General features: G+C 44.5%; 1 protein-coding gene across 3 annotated transcripts in view; it reads right to left on the bottom strand.

The window, feature by feature from the left end:
* LOC106805950 overlaps nt 1–16,706 on the bottom strand; it is a 51,085-nt gene that overhangs the window by 13,197 nt on the left and 21,182 nt on the right. For all 3 annotated transcript variants that reach the window (XM_014807745.1, XM_014807744.1, XM_014807746.1), the window contains exons 3-10: nt 8,114–8,338; nt 7,032–7,153; nt 6,060–6,087; nt 4,842–4,984; nt 4,272–4,570; nt 3,782–3,935; nt 3,504–3,599; nt 956–2,125 (exon numbers count right to left, since the gene is read on the bottom strand). In XM_014807745.1, the coding sequence (XP_014663231.1) occupies nt 956–2,125; nt 3,504–3,599; nt 3,782–3,935; nt 4,272–4,570; nt 4,842–4,984; nt 6,060–6,087; nt 7,032–7,153; nt 8,114–8,338 (2,237 nt within the window). The remainder of the gene's footprint in view (nt 1–955; nt 2,126–3,503; nt 3,600–3,781; nt 3,936–4,271; nt 4,571–4,841; nt 4,985–6,059; nt 6,088–7,031; nt 7,154–8,113; nt 8,339–16,706) is intronic.

Here is a 16,706-nt window from a genome sequence, read left to right as displayed (position 1 = left end):
TTCTGGAAGGTGTTCGGTAGGGTAGTGGTGGGTTCTGGAAGGTGTACGGTAGGGTAGTGGTGGGTTCTGGAAGGTGTACGGTAGGGTAGTGGTGGGTTCTGGAAGGTGTACGGTAGGGTAGTGGTGGGTTCTGGAAGGTGTACGGTAGGGTAGTGGTGGGTTGTGGAAGGTGCACGGTAGGGTAGTGGTGGGTTCTGGAAGGTGCACGGTAGGGTAGTGGTGGTTCTGGAAGGTGTACAGTAGGGTAGTGGTGGTTCTGGAAGGTGTACGGTAGGGTAGTGGTGGGTTCCGGAAGGTGCACGGTAGGGTAGTGGTGGGTTCTGGAAGGTGCACGGTAGGGTAGTGGTGGTTCTGGAAGGTGTACAGTAGGGTAGTGGTGTTTCTGGAAGGTGCACGGTAGGGTAGTGGTGTTTCTGGAAGGTGTACGGTAGGGTAGTGGTGTTTCTGGAAGGTGTACAGTAGGGTGGTGGTGGGTCTGGGTTATGTATGGTAGGGTAGTGGTTCTGGAAGGTGTATGGTGTATAATAGTGGTTCTGGGTGGCGTATGGTAGGGTAGGAGTAGGTCTAGATGGTGAACGGTATGTATAGTAGTGGGTCTGGGTTATGTATGGTAGGGTAGGGGTAGGCCTGGATGGTGTACGGTATGTATAGTAGTGAGTCTGGGTTATGTATGGGAGGGTAGAGTTTGGTCTAGATGGAGTACGGTATGTATAGTAGTGTGTCTGGGTTATGTATGGTAGGGTAATTTGGTCTGGATGGTGTACGGTATGTATAGTAGTGGGTCTGGGTTGTTTATTGTAGGGCAGCGGTGGGTCTAGATGGTGTACAGTATGTATAGTAGTGGGTCTGAGTGGTGTACGGTATCTGTAGGGATGAGCCTAGGTGGTTTAGGCTGTATCTTTAGTGGTATGTTCGGGTGACGTGCGGCCCATGTCCTTATGGTGCAGTCTCTTACCAGTGACGGGTCTTTGACGATGTTGTGCCACAGTCGACAGGTGCAGCTAACGCTCAACAGATCACAGTAGGACAGGTTGGAAAAGATCTGCAGCAGCACGTCAAAGCCGACATGCAACTTCTGTATGAAGCACTCCGCCGGGTTGATGCCGGCATTCCGCGCCTTTGCGACGCGCACTACAGACGGCACCCCGATCTTCGCCACCTTGCCGTTATTCCGCGCGTTCGGCGCAATGCTAACAACTGTCTTCGTCGCCGGTCGCGTCCCGACAGACTGCGTCGTCTGCAGGACGAATCGGGATGCCGGCGCGGTCCACGCGGGAGGCCCGCCGGCGCCACCTCCCGGCTGAATGATGTACATGCCCTGCGGCAGCAGCGATGTGCCGGTGCGCACGACGTAGTTCTGGTTGCCAGTGACGACCACCTTCGGTTGCGGGGCACCTGGCACGGCCATCGTGGGCCGCTGCGTCGATGCGAGCAGTGGCGGCGTGTTCGCAGGGAGAAGTCGAGGCTGACCTGTCGTTGCCGCTGTTAACCGCGGTGGCCGCGTCGCCGCGCACATAACCTGGCTGCTCACCGGGACGACTTTCGTCGGAGCTCCCATCGCGGGAACTAGATTGTCTTCAGTCGCCGAAACCGCCTGCTGCCGAACTGCAGCGGTGGGCAGGATCTGAACGTTGCTTGTCGACATCATGCTCTGTCTCTGGCCACCCGCACTCGCCACTGCTTTAGAAATCACCGGCCGTTGCATGTTGATGCTGCCCACGTGCATCAGCTGTTGCTGCTGCTGCTGCTGGTGCTGTGTTGTCACTAATAGGCGCGGCGGCGGCGGCTGTGTGTAGCCGACTGTTTGCCCCTTGCTGACAGATGCGATGAGCGGTGCATTCAGCTTGGTACCGCGGGCGTACACGATGTTAGGCGGTGCTGGCAGGACGCCGCGTTGCTGGGCTGACGACTGCGTCGTCGAAACAGGTGCAGCCCTCAGTGGTGGTGGAGGGGGAATGACACCGGCAACAGTTGTGATCACAGATGGCGAGGTAATCCCTGTCATGGCCTTGACAGAATAGTTGGAGAGGGTCCTCAGAGTATTCGACGCATCTTGGTTTCCCAGTTCTGTTCGCCAAGGTGACTTCACAGGCGACTTCAACTGTCCCACGTCATTCTTAGTCACCTGAAAATCGTCAAGAATTTTTTGTTGCATTCTGCTGGACTGCAAATAACAAGGCTTGAATTTCAGCGCAAATCCTGGAGATTAATTATCATGGGTTCCTGTGTATTTCTAATATTCACTCAAACTAAATCAGCGATGACTCATTAACTATATATTACGGACTCAGTGTGACCTATAATTCTCAGTCAGTACATGCATTTCACTGTTTAGTCATAGTTACTTTAAAATTCAAACTGAAATGCAGCATAAATTATGCAACAATTCTGGAATACAACCACGATGATATGCAAGACTTGTCACGGATTCAAGACTTACAGTACTGTACATAGTATGTTACATAGGGCATCACTACTTGTCAGTTCATGAATAAATAAACCTATATGTGTTAGACCTCAAGCAATTTGAGCCTTGGAACAGTAAGTATGAGATTGTAAAAAAATACCTGCTATGTGGTGTTAAATATACTTAATATGAATAAATGCTAAATACTAAGGATTACGATATGGTGTATGAACAGACTTGTCAACCAATTTCTCCTTACGTATCCTTTAATACTAATATTCAGATCTGTTAAAGTGAGGAATTCTCATGTTTTTACCAAGCGTTTTCATATTTTCTCAACCGTTCTGATACTTACAGGTAATCCTTGCATAACACCAAATGTATATAATAAGGCTAACATGTCATAGAATACTCGCACAACATTCTTTCCACCAATATGTGCACCGATCTGCATTTCAAATTAAATTGTTTACATGTCAACAAACCTAGCGCGTGATTTTTGCTCTCACGGGACCAGAACGCCATCTCTGCACTGGGTTAGTTAGCTTTGTATACATTTCGAGATAGGTACCAGGCTATATATATTTGCATAACTATGTGCACTTGTTTTGTGGGACCAGTTGAACACCCTATTATTGCGAATCTGAAAATAGCAGGTGCACGTTTGCTGCTCATCTGCTATTTTATACTTATAGCCTATAACAGCAGAAATTTCTGGTGATTGTTGTGCTGGAGTAATCAGTAAAAAGTCTGCTAATAGGTGAGACCAACTTTGTCTACACTTATGCCGTTTTCCAATTTATTCGAGAGATAGTCAGTTTAATATCTTTTTAAGTTTAAGTTTGTCTGCAATATCTTGCCAACATTAATTTTACATCAACTGGCAACGCAAATGTCTATTTGATGATTCAGTGCCCATGATCTCTCAAGGATTTTCGACAACGACTTATATCAATATTTCATATCACACATTTTGCAGTGCAATTCTTGTTAACTCGAGTTAACAAAATACAGACAATCTGCAACAGTTGGCAGGTCTGTATAAATAATGAATAGCTGTTGAGTGGTCATTGCAAAGAGCAAATATGCTTCTTACCATCCAGCTACTAGGTGGCATGCTCAACGCTCCAAGCATCTTCCCTTTCTCTGTTGATGATGGTAGTCCACTCCTCTTGACATTGTCAGCACATTTCTGCAGAATCACAGAATCACATGCAGAAACACCTGTAAATCTGTTCCAGTAAATGTCCCAATGCAAAATTTTGGCATGCATGCACTTGAAGCTAGCTTAGCCTATGCGCTTATCTATCATAATGCTCCTACCCCTCAGTGAATAATACACGACGTGCACAGGATATGTACAGTGGAACATACCAGGCAGACAAAAAGAGATTCGCGGGTGCTCCCAATAAAGCCAACACACATCGGATGATAAAGGCACAAACAGACACCGCAATGTAGCGTTGGCGGTACTCCCGCCTGTCCCGGGCAGTTGATTGAGCACATGACATCCGGGCGTGTCTCGATCCTACACAAAAGAACAAGACAGCATGCAATCAAGGAGAGATTTACTTAGAATCACATTGTTCACATTACCAGAAGCTACTGTCAGCAAGTGTCTTGAAACTTCAGTCTGATAGAATTAAACAATTATAGAAAAATGGAAAAGGATGTTACTGGTAAACTACACAAGCATGCACACTAACACTCACAAATATATATGCAGGCCTGACGGATAATAACATGTGTGCACATGAATTCTCTCAAGTTGAACAGAGAAGCGATGTAACATAATTGCTCACGATTCCCCATGTATTTAGAGAATATACAGGCTATATTAGGTTACTATCGTTGTCGAACCTACCTGATAGCATTTGGCTGTGACACCAGGGAATTCACATTTGATCGTGGAAATGATTTCACAGCTTTCTGAGTCTTTAGCGATGGGACGGTAGCCCTCCAGCCAGGGGTGCCCACCGCTTGAGATCTGGCAAAGTTTCCTATTGATGTGCTGACCTGGGAGAGGGTGGCACCTGACTTGGGTTGTGTAACAGGGATGGGTTTCACACTGGTTGGCTTGGTTTTTGTGCTGTGCTTTGTGGAATAGCCTGGGTAGGTGTCCGGATCCAATTTCTTCTTCTTGCGCACTCTGGCTGCATCCAGCTAGTATGATAGACAAGACCCGATAGGTAAGACATGGTAGTTAAACAGCTGTATATATATATTCACACATATATTGACACACATACATAGAAGTGAATCTGTCGTTCAGAGAAGCACTGTGTTTAAAATAAAGTTTTAGACCGAAAAACCGACACGTGTTAAATATTCTTGATCCCATATGAAGCCCTGAATCCCATATAATTTAGCGAATCTAGTTGAGTATGAAATGGGTTCTCTGTTCAAACCAGCATGAATGCTTGCCAGTAATTACCATAGATTTGTGCTGCTGCACCTGTGCTGGGTTGGCACGTTTCTGTGCCTTCGCAAACCTTTCGATCTCATTGGGGTCTCCAACCAAGTACTTGCCAAATGAGAAGTTCTCCAATGTTAGGGCATCCACCTTATGCGCTGTCACTAGTTATAGACAGGTCAATAGATTATAATAAGAATAATGGAATAGCTATTAAAGGGTTTATTGCGAAATCATTGCGACCCATTGCATTGCGGTGAATTTGCAAATAGCACCTTAGTTTACCAATAAGTTACAAGTGCACCCATAGTGCACCTAATTCAAACAAAAGGGCATCTGATTCTTTGTAGCTTACTCCGTTTCTAATTTGGCCTATTGAAATTGGCCTATAGCTCGCGCCGATCAATCAAAACTCGAATTGTGCATGTTTTGGTGAATATAGTGAAGTACGAAGGTTCTAAGACATGTTAGCGTTACTCTAGACCAGTGGTGGGCAAACTTTTCAAAGCGAGGGCCGCATCCGTGGGCCATGAAAAGTCAAAGGGCCGCACCTTTTAAAATCGGGCGGTGCGCTCTAAGATAATACGTGCGTTTCGCCTCAAGGGCACCATCTCTGGACCATAATTAGCTGAAATGGCGTTGCAGAGTGAACCAGAGACAATAGAACACTAATCTGTATGACTCTGAAAAAGTCAGCCTTGGTTCAAGCACAAACATGTCGACTTTCAAAAAAATTTATTGACTTAAAAAATTTTATTTTTATTTATATTTTTTTATTTGCTGCAGGCTTCCGCGGGCCGCACAGAACCCCGTAGAGGGCCGCATGCGGCCCGCGGGCTGCAGTTTGCCCACCCCTGCTCTAGACAGTGGCTGTTACTCAAGAAATAACAGCAAGTGTCGTAAAAGTGGGGAAAACACGAGACTGGTTGGAAATTATGTTTGTAATCCTGGCTTTAAATAATTTTCATAAAATTATATAATTATAATAACGTGAAAATAATGCCAAATTTACAAGCAGTATGATTTATACAAGTTTATAAATGATAGCTTATTACTAGAATGCAGTTTTAAATTCAGGGAAAAACAGGTTGAAAAACAGTAATGTTCAGGTAAAATTAATCTAATGTACAAGCATATATGCAGCCAATGTATTTCAAATGAATGGTTAGATATGCCATGCATATAACTTGCACATATGTGATGTAATATGTGAATAATATGTGATGTGAATATACTTACGGTATTCCTGGATAGCCGGTCCTGACCGCTAGAATAAAAATGTGAGAATAATTCAAATAAAATGAAATTCAATCTGCTAGAGTTATGTAATACCTATTAGTATTACAATAGCTAATTTCATAATTTTTCTAGCTTACATATTTCAACACATTAGGCAAGCTGTAAAAAGAAATGCAGTCTCTCAGTAAACAAACAAGTTTGACGTGACAAAGTTCAGTTGAGATACGACTACGTGTAGAAGATATTTGTCATAATAATGGACTGTGAGTTTATACACAATTTATTTACTGTAACAGGGCACGAATTTCACCACTGCACTTCTGAATTCAAGGGCTGTGATTGACCTCCTTACTTGCCGTAGTGACCCTGAAAATGGGCCGCTATCCACGACAAAAAAACCTTTGTAGCTGCACTACGTGGTCTGTACTATACGTGCTGTGATAAAGCAAGAGGCCTTGATAATCATTCTTTGAAGGAACTAATTGCATTGGTGCCCCTTCAGTGTGAGATTTCTGATTAAACTAAAGGACACACTTGCCATGCCCTAAAATGGAATTCAACCCCCTGATTCAAGCATATAATAATCCAGCCAACTAGAGGGATTTTTCCTGGGGTATCAATAGGGACTTTTAGGATCATAGATTCCAAAGTTTCCCAGCCAATGTCTTCCAGAAGTGATATTCAGAGATGCAAAAAAAAACTACATGATAACAGGATCCTACACTACTAAAAAGAGGTACTACCTACTGACAAACAGTAACACAAAACTGATTTGAACTGTTACTACTCCAGGACATTGCATCAAGGCTGTGCATCATGCTTTTCCTACCCACCCAAGTCCACAGAGAAATGTTTGACCACCTGTGCAGCCACTGATATTTTTAAGCTGTGAAATTTCTCATTTGCTGTCACTCCATTTCGACAGAGCAATCGGGTGATGGCAATCAAGAAACATTCTACGAGTAAACCTACGAGTTTCTGTCCTAAAGGAGTGAAGTAGTACACATCGGCAGCTCTCCTGGCCAGCAGTTCGCGTGCCTTCTCCTTGCTCTCTGCCGTGACCGTCTGCCTGTACACGATCTCTCGCGACCAGCCTAGCCAGGTGCGCAGAATTCATAAAAGCTATTAGATGTAATCTCACCAACATAGCAACATAGAACTAAATAAACTGCATTGCTCACACACAGGCTATCATACAGAAATGAAGCTCTAACAATGACAGAATAATGATTTATAATGTGATCGGTTAAGACAATCATGCCAACCATCAATAGCTTTTGCAGGAAGGGTAAAGACGGGTGGAAATTCTTTTATAAGTAGAACTCATTAGTGTATCATAGAGCAATTTGGACACCAACACGATTCTTTTAAACTGAATGGATTCAAGATATCAAATACAACTGGTTTGGAAACTTTTGAATATGTTCATCACAAATATAGGGAATGCAACCTCTGTAACTTGGCAAAAGCTAGAACCACACTCTAATAACGGTTGACACTTGGCATCTGTATGTATGTGGCAATGAATGATTTCTCGGCCGAGCACAAGTAAATTTACCTGTGCTCAACTGGGAAATCATACATACATAAGGGTTGTTATATTCAATGCTAATTTCATAGTTGTAGAAATGAATATATATAAATACTTAAGGTCACTACAGTATCATTTTAATGGTGCCCAGATGCTTTTTTAAAGATATCTATCAATTAATGCTCAATCATTGTAAAAGCAATGCTTTGAAATTATTTAACATTTAATCATTAATGAGCATTACGTTTTATTTGTATACAAGGTGAGTTTAACTAGAAATTGTCAATATTTAGTCTGTTTTTGGTTAGGAGTATACTAACACAAATGTGACAAATGTGTTTTTAATGCTTAGATAGATCTATTTCGCTTCATTTTTTTTTAATGAAATGTGGGTCAGTGGCATTCCTTCTAGCCACACATGCACATCACTGATACCACCCCAAACAGGCAAACTCTTCACCAAACTGCAACGTATACACGCAAACATATCTAAGGTATTACACGCGTGCACCCGCACACCTACCATGCGCGAAGGGAGCTTTCAAGATGACTCGCTCTTCATCAGTGAGATGTGACCTTGACCGCTTCGACATGTGAGTCCTTCCCTCGCGTCCTTTTGGCTTCTGCACACCACCCTCTTCTGACAGCGGCGACAGTGTAGCGCTGGCACTACCAGCCGGGCTGATGCTTGTTGTCGTGGCTGGACTCGCAGTGTCACTACGCGCTGACGACGGGAAAGACTTCCGAGCTATAAACAAGAATGCAACGATGTTACAGGTGCAACGTGTTGTTCAGTTTTTAGTGCCTGAATTTCGTCTAGAAATCCCTGCACCCGGTGTCTGATGATTGTTCTGCACAGGAAATGTACACTGTATTATATATTATATATATATATATATATATACATACAAGAGCTTATAATAAGGTATTATACGCTCTTGATATATAAAAATGATGAAGCAGATCACACGAGTTGTTCAGACAGTACTAATACTATATATAGCAAGCGATAATGGTCATGTACTTAAAGGTGAAACCCGCGATCGGTGACAGTTCTCTTCATGCGCAGGGTAGACGACACACCCAGGTGACGTACTTGGTACGCCCTATACGCAAACCCACACTCCTGGTAGAAAATCTAACATAATGTGTGCGTTGTATTTGTTGTAAGTTGTTACAGTACATATGTGTGTTAGTGACTGTACTTTTGCTTGGAACGTTCACTAAGTGTGTGAATAGTCATTATGTATGGTCATGTAATAATGCATAGTAAGTATTTAAGGTCAAATGCCTAAACTACATTTAAACTACCATAATATGGAAAGTTCTAACTCATAACATTCTGACAGACCAGTGATATAGATCCTATCTGTCCAGAAGATCAAGCACTTGTTGGTCTCTACGAGAGGAAATCATATCAGTATCAATCATGTCAAGCATAATGAAACAAATGGTGCATTTATATGATGTAATATAGATGTATACCAAATCATAGCGCTTGGATAAGTAACATTAGTACCAATATTACTGATGAGTATTGTCACGACATTGTAGTGCTGCTGTGTCATGTAAGCTAAGTCGACATCCCCATTCCCTCATTCATGTAATCAACGTTTTCATATTGGAATCGAGGGCATATGTTGTGGGGTGTGGAATATACTCCCCCTGCATTGACGCATTACATACGGCCTATAACGTATCAAACATTCTACAGTAACCTGAATATTGAGTGTTCACACAAGTCACAGGCTCCATCGCAGTCACAGCCACTGATCGGCACTCCTCATAACAAACCTGCCCACTACACTACTCTCTCTAACTTTCTGTCCTGACAGCGCCCGTACAGGAGTACCGGTATCAATGCCCCTTCGAGAGCACGCTCACTCGTTGTCATCGCTGGCAGTCACGTTGAGGTCATCTCTTGTTCTTGCTCGACAGGCGTCGCCTCATTTCCAGTAGCTCGAGGCGTCGCGTCCTGGATGTTGTCAACCCGACGGGCTTGTCGATTTAAACCGCGCACTGACTGCTTCATCCGATTTTTAACGCTGCCTCATTGTCATTAATCATCCTCGTATTTTCCTCAGCTAGGTGTTGCCCGCGCCCGCGTCCACGCAGCGCATCACGTTGCCATGAAGTGGTCGGTGACTGTGACAGGTGTGGTCAGCACCGGCGCCTATCGGTCGACCATGCTTGACGGCGGATGCATTGATGCTGGGTGCTGCTGTTGGTGTGGCACATTTCTGGTCACATCCGTGGCGAATGTCGCTATCACCATCGCCATCAGTTGCATCTGCTTCTGCAGTCGTGACGTTGCCCTCGCTCTCACGCATGCGTTACCCACGCTCTGTTCATTGTCTGCTGTATGACAGCCAATTGGCTTGTCAACTTCCATTTCAGGCCGGTCATGTGTTCCTCACAGAATGACACATGGATACTTCAAACCTCGTTATGCTGCAAAAGATCGCAATTCTATTAACCATGACATACATTGGCTGTGTCCACAATGAAAATTTTGGTCAACAAAATGAATGACAATGCAATGGGATTAGCCGCTAGAACAGTTGCCGCCTGGAGGCAGCACATCTGTAGCGGTGCAAGATTATCCGGCGTACCTGGATGCACACCCCTGGACACAACTGTGGCAACATAGGACAAACTTACCGTACACGCCTCTAAAGTAAATCTTTATGTAAGAGGAGCGTCGACAAGAGGCGTTGCCAAGAAGACTTGATACAAAGGTAAGAACTATGTTCCAAGAAATACATTATCTTTATGATGATATGCACAATTTTGGTCAGAATCGGCGTTGTGAAATCTCGGGCAGATGAACGCTTTTAGAAGTGGCTTGTAAACACTGTCTTGCGAATGCATTTTCCTACCTGTATTCTAGATGTATGGTTAAGAATTTCTTCGCATTATTTGGTCGTAGATTTTAGTAATTTCTTTAAAACGGACGTTTGAGACCCTGCTTCGATGTTCAAGCTTGTTTAAAAGTTGCTCTATAAATATATATAGAGTATAATAGACAGAGAAAGAGAGAGAGAGAAAGATGGTAATAATTAATATAGGCTTAGGCCACATGCTACAAGTCAATTCAACCTTGTGGCAAGCAAGCAGGCTATAGTACTAAAGTAGTTTAAAAGGTACGGTCGATGTTGCATTTGACTCTTGAGATTCAAGCTGAATTTTAATTTATTTATTTACTTTTCAACAGACTGGAAGCATATGACCAGCGTTCGAAATTAGTGCCGACCCGGAGGCCCGAAGCCACAAGTTTTTGCTACGGGCAACCGATCTCTACGAAACTGCGGTTCTCCTGACCAGCACTTTTTCCCACTGCATATTACGCTGAAATACTACGGTTATCGCCATGGCAGTTTAAACAGACTTGTAAATGGGAGCGTATTCTAATAATGCCGCTCCGTTCCTGAACGTAGATCTATGGGGTATCCAAAACATCTAGAGCCGAGGGCGATGAACTCCTCAATGCATGAATCGCCACACGAACAAAACCTCGCGACACTCTAAAATCGATTGCGGCATGTTAGCGTAGCTCATAAGGTCCTATGTCCCCAGGACTGCTGAAACGGAACCTGGTACGGTCCGGTATACCCGGAACGTACCCTGGTCACTATTTTATATGGTATAGGGTTAGGATTAGGGTTAGGTTAGGGTTAGGGTTAGGTTAGGGTTAGGGAATAGGCATAGGCGACTCCCTAGACCTGTTAGTAGAGTAGGCGAGGTATCGGTCGGCATATTAGATAGTACCAGGGTGACGTTCCGGTATACCGGACCGACCCAGGGTACGTTCCGGCAGTACCACGGGGACATAGACCTCTCAGCTGTAGCGTAGCCCAGTGACAGTGTATTTTATAAACGCATAATAATAGCTTAGGAGATAAGTTCATTATGTCGCCAGAGGTTATCGTGGAGAGTGAGGGCACTGCGAATAAAGCCGTGAATTGAATTGACTAGCATACATAATGTTCAGAAATACCAACTCTAGAGCAACTAAAGTGTCTAGCGGATCGCGCCGAAATATACGTATTTAACTAACCACATCCTTCGGCATAATAACACTGTAAGTTCACTAAATTCGAATAAGACGGCAAATTAGCGATTTCATTTTTAATATATTAGTGCATTATGAGTGTGTATATTACTGGAGACGCTCGTGAACGACCCTATACAACAGTTCCGTAAAGTCTGGCTCAGCGTCGCCCTACGACCCGTCTTAATTTATCGGCGCTATGTGACATCGTCAAACAAGTGCCGCATACGACAGCGCGCTCATCTAACGTTCTACTGCGGTGCACTCTCGTGGTGGAGTTGCTGGGATTCTAGTAAACGCCTGTTAGTCCCAAATGTGGGGGGTTCACATAAACACGCGAACACTGTAGTGGACAATGCACAGAGATAGGTATTCAGGATCACCTTCTCAAAAGATGTTCGTGGGATCGTTATGAAAGTTGCAACGAGATGCGCGTGTACGTTTAAAGTGGTCTTCAAGATTAAAAGATGAGTCCCATCATTCGTAGTAGCAAACAACTATTGCAAGACAGAATCTAGGTAAGCACTCAGTCACTTACCTACGGCAAGCCATACAGGGCTCGCCAAATTGCGCATATAGAGAGCTGCCACCTGTAACAATTTAATCAGGCAAAGACTCCCAACACGATGGCACACAGCACTACGGCAGTGCGATACGTGCTGACATGTAACACTACTGACAGTAACAGAAAGACATAGAAATTATACGATTTAAGATATACACGCTTCTTAACCAAATTTAGGCTTTTTGAAAATTTCACTGTGACATGTCAGGCCTCATACATCCAGGCATGTATAGATTCTACTAGGCAAACCTCGGCAAGTCGAAAATTCTTTCTACAGACAGTCAACAAATCGCATGTTTAACCCTCTCTAGGTAGGGGGAGGGGAGAGGGGGTAGGCGGTATGGTCGTGGGGGAAAGGGGTATGAGGGGAGGGGTGTGTGGGGAGGGGAAAGGAGGGTGAAGGCGTGGGCTCTAATAGGCAAAAGCATGTTCACTCTTTGTTAACAGTCAACAAATCCATGTTTAACCCTCCCTCTTGAGGGTCAACAAAGCGTTTATCCGACACTTCTACGTCTTCGCATGTCAGGCGAAGGGACATTTCATGCCTCCTTCATAAAGCCATAACAATGCCTAGGTCACTCTGCTGCAACCAAAAAAGTTTTCCAATGCGGCTCCGTCAGATCACATGTCCTCAAAGAAAAGTGTCTAAAATCGGCCCTGTCCCCATATGCCCTTTGGACGCTGTTGACCGTCCATCATTTAGGCACACAGTGATGGTTTTTCTCAGCCATGATGCTACTAACACGCGACTATCAACGAGCCCTAGGTTCGAGCGTTTAGATTTGCTGCCGCAATTAGCATTTCAATTTCCTCCCTATACCTTAAGTTAAGAGGAATGTTCCCCCTTTTCTTATCACCCTCTTTGACCTTTTGACCTTTGACCCAGCTTCGACATCCCAACTCGTTTGACGATCCCCCCGAGTTGCCGAATACCGTGACCGCTACGTCGAGCGCGTTAAGATTTGTGCCCAACTGTTTGACCCCGGACGACGCACGCGCACGGCGGACGGACGATCAAGCGATTCTACAAGCCTGCATCTGACTATGTCAGCATGAGGCTAATAAAACTCATGCGATTTGAGGTGATATTTGGGCTGACATTGCCGAATCCAGTATTCTTATAGGCACCGACGGCAGATCGTAGGCGTTCTGCAGCGAAACTAGACTGGTTCGCTGGCCCAGTGTTTGTACCACCAAAGCATTCTCTAGCACAATAACAGAGCAAGCTTGGACGCGGGAAGAGTCTAATAAAACGAGTACTCATATTATTTTTTAAATCAAACCTTTTGTTAAAATACTAGTGAATAAAAATTTGTAAAATTACAAAGCCATTGCAACACCAGACCTACACATTGTGGCTACACAACTGAGTTTGACACACAGGAATATCCGACTATGGGAACACGAGCAGCTTGCTTGCTGTTGCTTAGGCCATGTGCCAGTCTTTAAATGACATCACACTTTGTCAGCCCACCGACCCTGAAGACACTGGTCATTGCTTGCTATGCAAACAGCTGTTAGCTCATCCATCACATTGGGCTAGCCATTTGGACAAAGAGTACTGCAGTCCCTGGATTGCGTTACGCAAGGGCCACAATTTTGAATCAGTATTCACAATTAATCATCACGTGTTTTTTATAAAAAAAGTTGAACATTAGGCGACTTCGTGTTACCTATATGCTGTTAATGGTTATAATTTATATACCGCATTTTGCTTATTGAGATGCACGGGTGATAATAGTGGTGCATATGTGAAGTCGGTGGTTATTCTTTTAAGTGTGCTCAGAATCGAGTTCTGTAATATGTTTATTGAGATTCACGGTGATATTAGTCGTGCATATGTGAAGTGGGTGGTTATTCTTTTAAGTGTGCTCAGGAGTTCTGTAATATATTGATTGAGATAAGCTACAAAGACCCAAGTTGCCATACAAATTATGTATATCTTTATTTCTAAAACGCGGCCATTTACTACAGACACTAGGCATTACTGCTGACAATAGCTCGCCTAAAGTTAGAAATCATGAAGCACACCTTGACAATTCTTCCACCGAGAGAAATTTTCTGATGGGGCAGATCTCTTTTTAATATTTTAAATGTCTTGCTTGGACCAATGACCCTCTACACGAATCCTCTTAGATGCGATACGTCTATCCCAAACAACTGTCTCTGCATGAAGTTAGGATTTTCCTTTAAGCATTGACGGCGTGCTCCACCATCGCTATCCCTGACATAAGTAACAAGGCCTGTGTCACCTAATGTATACATGCCCCAACTTGGGTGCCTCGCGGTTCTAGAACCTAGAGATGTTCGATTTGTTCTGATATGTTGATCAATATAGTCGCAACAAACCGATCGCCGGTGGTTATAAACTTACGCGACTAGCGGTTCTAGTACCTAGACACATCTGGCTATTTATTCGATTATATCAACAGACATAGAGCAAAACTTATATATTGGGTTAAAGGGAGAATTGTACTATCAGGAGCTCTTAAAGTTAGGTATAAATATGTTCGATTTGTTCTGATATGTTGATCAAAATATAGGATCGGCTATGTGTGATCCCTGTATGTTTACATCTGCCATGTACATGCATGCACTTACAACAAGGACATATCAGCATGTGACACAAACGAGGCGCATGCATGCACGTACACAAACACACACAAACTGACATGAGCACCATCATGTGCGCACACAGTCACAGACACACTTGCACTCTTGCACGCACACTCACGCCTCCGTTCGCACTTGCACACAGACACATACACTGGCACTCACACAGGCACACTCTCGCGCGCACACTCATGCCTCCGTTCGAACTTGCACGTACTCGCATGCACTCGTATGCCCACACACACACGCATGCACACACATTGCAGGTTACATGGCTGCTAGCCACAACCGTTGGCCAAGTATTACTTGCATATAGGTCAACGAACCAAATGTAGCCTGCTGCAGCTCCCACACTGACAGCCCTGCTGACAGCCATGTGCTGATCAGGGTAACCCCCCCCCACCCACCACCACCAGCACCAGCACCACCACTACCCACCCACGCACAACACTCCTACCAGACACTGTTGCACCTGCCATCAAACGGCAGAGATTAAATGTGGCACGTTCAACTTAGGGTTCTTGCAATTTATGCAAGCACGCACAAACCTACAGCGAGCCCTCTCGTCCTGTGCGTTCGACAGCAAAATCACTCGGCAACACTGTGCTGGCACGTGTCCATCACAACGTACTGACCACCGCCATTCTGTTTCCAACACTACAACAGCCAGAACACAACACACAACACAACACAAGTGAAGATGGCCGACGTGAGCTGTGATGTCATTAGCGCGCTTAGCCGAGCGCTCACTAGAGGGCGCCAATGCTCGAATAACAACAGACCATCTTCGGCTGCAATGCAGCACTTTTGTCAGCGCGACGTTGCTAGTTGTGAGCAGCGAGTGAAAGGAAATAAACCGAGACTGATTTGATCGGCATGCATCTCCTCGTCATTACACACCTACTAGATGGATGTTCGTCCTGAACTCTATCCACGTCCTGCGACGACGAACGTGAGATAGTAATGATGACTACATCTCTCGCTGGTTGACGACTAGTAGTGATCACATTATCAGTGAGACACTAGCACATGTGACACTCAATACTGAACTTACGCAACACAGGTTTCCAAAACTAGGAGTACTCGAGTAGACTTACTTATCACGTTAACCGTTCTGGTGCCATCTCTAGTCTGAATATTATTACAGATACTTTTAAAATAACCTTTTCCACGAAAAATGTTAAGCTTACATCACTCAGCTGTATGCTAAATTGATTGCGCATCCTGCACACAAAATACATGTTTCATGTCGAGAATAGCAGTAGGATATATATATATGCAATATTGGCCATAATTACAGACAACAGTGTTAGAACTAAGGGATAAGTAAACCTGCACACCAAGCAGGACACGTAGCTTACATCTAATTTCACACTACAACATTTTTGGAACGTTCGCGCTGAATGCTGTCACACATGTACGTAATGTCCTGAGTTATGACTGAAACCATACATGTATATTATTACCATACATGTATATTATTCTATGGCCATCCATTTGATGTACGTGGCTGTTTCACGCTAATAAGCGAGGTCTCAAAATGCCTCCATCATGCTACACTCGATGCCAGACACCCCTGCCAGGTCTCATCGTGCACTGACCCTGCTCGTTATTGGTACGTGCAAACTGTGGCCAGCCCACTAGCTGCTTCACAAAGTCTCCTCGCATCAATAGACCCGCATGCGTCTGTGCATTGCTATTATTAACTGCTGCTCTGCCTTCAGTCCTGGTTGCACTGCTAGATACAATAACATATAAACTAGCAGCATGATCGATGCAAACACACACACGGGCGTGCGCACACACTCACTCACTGACTCACGCATGCACGCACGCACGCACGCACGCACGCACGCACGCACGCACGCACGCACGCACGCACGCACG

Source organism: Priapulus caudatus, unplaced genomic scaffold (genome assembly GCF_000485595.1).
Source record: "Priapulus caudatus unplaced genomic scaffold, Priapulus_caudatus-5.0.1 Scaffold134, whole genome shotgun sequence".
Taxonomy (NCBI): domain Eukaryota; kingdom Metazoa; phylum Priapulida; class Priapulimorpha; order Priapulimorphida; family Priapulidae; genus Priapulus; species Priapulus caudatus.
Note: the sequence above shows the minus strand (reverse complement) of the source record. Positions and strands in the feature narration are given on the sequence as shown.